The 3777-nt window shown below is 48.6% G+C and overlaps 1 protein-coding gene across 1 annotated transcript; it reads left to right on the forward strand.

Moving 5' to 3' along the window:
• Positions 1 to 708: 708 nt before the first annotated feature.
• CLP1 (cleavage factor polyribonucleotide kinase subunit 1) lies at positions 709 to 3777 on the forward strand. The gene is made up of 3 exons (XM_006172937.3): positions 709 to 845; positions 1608 to 2235; positions 2652 to 3777. Exons 2-3 carry the CDS (start codon positions 1630 to 1632, stop codon positions 3321 to 3323), a joined length of 1278 nt encoding a protein of 425 aa, XP_006172999.1. The 5' UTR covers positions 709 to 845; positions 1608 to 1629; the 3' UTR covers positions 3324 to 3777.

The raw sequence follows: 3777 nt of genomic DNA on the forward strand, positions 1-3777 counted from the left end.
TAGCAAAGAATACAAGATTCCAAAGTCCAAGCTAATCAGGATAGTATAGACCTGGCCCAACCTGTTGCTCGTTGGGGTAAACGATTGACGTTGTATAACTGTCAGGGCTTTAGAGAGGGAAATGAGTCCCCAACAATAGTCCCCGCTCAACAGAGAGAGGATGTGGGGTAATGACTGATTTACAGAGAAACTGGAAGAAATTCTTGGGCTTTTATTCTTTCATTAAAAAAAAATTCTTTTTGAATGCTCTATAGGGGCCAAGAACTGTGGCAGGTAGGGGATGACAGTCCAGTAGTCTCTGATTGGCTGTTTTCCTCCACTTTCCCCTAGGTTTCCTCGTATTTCCTGCTAATTTCCCCGCTTCTAGGCGATCGTGGGACCAAGGTAGAGAGCTCCCTTTCCTTCCCGCCGCCCTGCCCTTTCCAGGGTGGCAGGTGAGCTGGAGCAGAGGTCCGAGAGTTCGCAACCGCCGCGCTTCAGCAACCGTTGGCCCCCTCCGCCCGTCCCCGCCCCGCGCGGGGGCGTAACCGCCACTCCTTCAGCTTCGCTCTTGCCGGCTTGGCAAACAATGACGGGCGACGCCACGCCTACCTTTGACGTCACGATAAAAACAATCCTTTAACTACAAGTCCCAGAAGGCCGAGCGGCTGCGCGAGCTCGACCGCTCGCGGCTGTTCAAGCACAACTACATATCCCAGGGTGCATCGCGCGGCCGCGTCTCCTCCAATGCGCAAGTGCGGAGGCGCCGACGTTTCCGGTGTGGGTCCTGGTGAGCAAGGCTACGGTTGGGTTTAGGTGCTGTCTAGGGTTCTTTGGTTTACGGGTTTGGGCTCGTGGCTGTACAGGTAAGATCATAAGCTCAGGAACCGTCGCCTTCTTGGGAGCCTGGGCAGATTTCGGTGTCTGGGGAGGCTGGGATAAATGCTGGACCCAGAGCTGCGGTCCGGGATCCGAGATAATTCTTCGCTGTTCCTCGGCGTTTTCTAGTTCACGAAGTAATTTTATTTTTCCTCCCCGGCAATCCCTTTAATCCCCAGAACACCACTTTGTGTGTGGAAGTTTAAGTGCCGCCAGTTGACAGCTGAGGAAAAGGTTCAGAGAAGTTAATTGGTTCATTTGTCTAAAGACACTACTGGTAGTTGTTGAGCGGGATCTTAATGCTGTTTTCTGAGTCCGAGCCCGGTATTCTCTGCTTTGCATCCGATTGCTGATGCCCTTTTTTGTTGACTAAGATGGTTAGGGAGGGGGCATCTGTTGCCTTTTTAAGTCTGGAGTATCCCAATAGAGTGATGAAGGGAGCGATGAAGGGGATGTAATCAAGTCTTCTGTCAACCTGTAGACATAGTTTTCTTTTTATGTCTGAATCATTTATTCACTCGGTGTGTTTATAGAGGTGCCTTTGGGTTGTCAACTCCTATTCTAGGTATGAGAGTTACAGCAGCAAACAAAAATGCCCAATCCTTACATTCTAGGGTAGACAGACAATAAACAAACTTAGATGGTGATCAGAGATAAGGCGAAAAGTAAAGCAAGGTTAGGAGAAACAGCCACTGGAGGATTTTAAACTGAGTCCTAACTTAGGTTTAGCTCTGTTATTTGTGTTCTAGGCACAGCATCTACACAGAAAAGATGGGAGAGGAGGCCAATGATGACAAGAAGCCAACAACTAAATTTGAACTTGAGCGAGAAACAGAACTTCGCTTTGAGGTGGAGGCCTCTCAGACAGTTCAGTTGGAGCTGCTGGCTGGCATGGCGGAAATCTTTGGCACAGAGCTGACCCGAAACAAGAAATTCACCTTTGATGCTGGTGCCAAGGTGGCTGTTTTCACTTGGCATGGCTGTTCTCTACAGCTCAGTGGCCGCACTGAGGTTGCTTATGTCTCCAAGGACACCCCTATGTTGCTTTATCTCAACACTCATACAGCCTTGGAACAGATGCGGAGGCAGGCAGAGAAGGAAGAAGAGCGAGGCCCCCGGGTGATGGTTGTGGGCCCCACTGATGTGGGCAAGTCCACAGTGTGCCGTCTGCTGCTCAACTACGCAGTGCGTTTGGGCCGCCGGCCCACTTACGTGGAACTGGATGTGGGCCAGGGCTCTGTGTCCATCCCTGGTACCATGGGGGCCCTCTACATTGAGCGGCCAGCAGATGTTGAAGAGGGATTCTCTATCCAGGCCCCTCTGGTATATCATTTTGGCTCCACCACTCCTGGCACCAACATCAAGCTTTATAATAAGGTCAGAGCTGGGACCATGGTGGGGTGGAGGGAAGGGCTGCTATCAGGGTTGGAAGCTGTGCAGGACTTTGCTCCCTCTCAGCTGGTGTCATTGCCACATGATTTCTTTTGGAAAAGATGGTTACAAAAATAAGTCAGCCTCAGATTGTTAAACATAAAATAAAAATTACGGGGAGGATATAGCTCAAGTGGTAGAACACATACCTAGCATGCATGAGGTCCTGTCCCCAGTACCTCCAATAAAGAAAAATGAAATAAACCAAATTACCCTCCCCCCAAAATTCATGAGGTCAAAACCACAGCCATTAAGAATGCCCTTTTTCTTATACTTAATACTGTTTATTCTTAAGAGAGATTAAATAGCTGTGAGTTTGTTTTTGTGTTTTTTTCCCCTCACCTTGATCTTTTCTTTTGCAGATTACGTCTCGTTTAGCAGATGTGTTCAACCAAAGGTGCGAAGTGAACCGAAGGGCCTCTGTGAGTGGCTGTGTCATTAACACCTGTGGCTGGGTCAAGGGCTCTGGTTACCAGGCCCTGGTGCATGCAGCCTCAGCCTTTGAGGTGGATGTAGTTGTGGTTCTGGATCAGGAGCGACTGTACAATGAACTGAAACGGGACCTGCCACACTTTGTACGCACTGTGCTACTCCCTAAATCTGGGGGTGTGGTTGAGCGCTCCAAGGACTTCCGGCGGGAATGTAGGGATGAGCGGATCCGTGAGTATTTCTATGGCTTCCGGGGCTGTTTCTATCCCCATGCTTTCAATGTCAAATTTTCAGATGTGAAAATCTACAAAGTTGGGGCACCCACCATCCCAGACTCCTGTTTGCCTTTGGGCATGTCTCAGGAGGACAATCAGCTCAAGCTAGTTCCTGTCACCCCTGGCCGAGATATGGTGCACCACCTCCTGAGCGTGAGCACTGCTGAGGGCACAGAGGAGAACCTTTCTGAGACAAGTGTGGCTGGCTTCATCGTGGTGACCAGTGTGGACCTGGAGCATCAGGTGTTTACTGTTCTCTCTCCAGCCCCCCGCCCACTGCCTAAGAATTTCCTTCTCATCATGGATATCCGCTTCATGGACCTAAAATAGAGATCAGCAGAAAGCCTTGCCGCCTGGGGCATGGGGATCTTCCGGCCCTCACCGAAGGCAGATGGGCTGAGGTATGAGAATGTCTGGGGGCCAGGCCGACCAGTAAATGGACTAGTAGAAAGCGTATGTTCTACCTCTTAAAACAGATGGTGGTAAACTGAGTCATCTACTCTTGAACCAAAAGGAAAACCATAAGAATATAATTGGTTTCTTAAATCACCTAAGGTGCCACTTTGAATTCTCTGAGTTCTGGAAAAATCCCATTTCTTTCACTGTGTGACTATGTGGACTAATTTTTAGGAGGGATTTTTTTTTTTTTTATTACTGCTTTATATTCTGTATATAGTACTCGTTACCTTGTTTGTCCAGGATAAAACAGTGATTTCGAAGGACTCCTTCCAATAAAGTTCGTATTTGGTTAACTATTTTAATAAATCTGTTTTGCCATATCATA

This window comes from Camelus ferus, chromosome 10 (genome assembly GCF_009834535.1).
Source record: "Camelus ferus isolate YT-003-E chromosome 10, BCGSAC_Cfer_1.0, whole genome shotgun sequence".
Lineage (NCBI taxonomy): Eukaryota > Metazoa > Chordata > Mammalia > Artiodactyla > Camelidae > Camelus > Camelus ferus.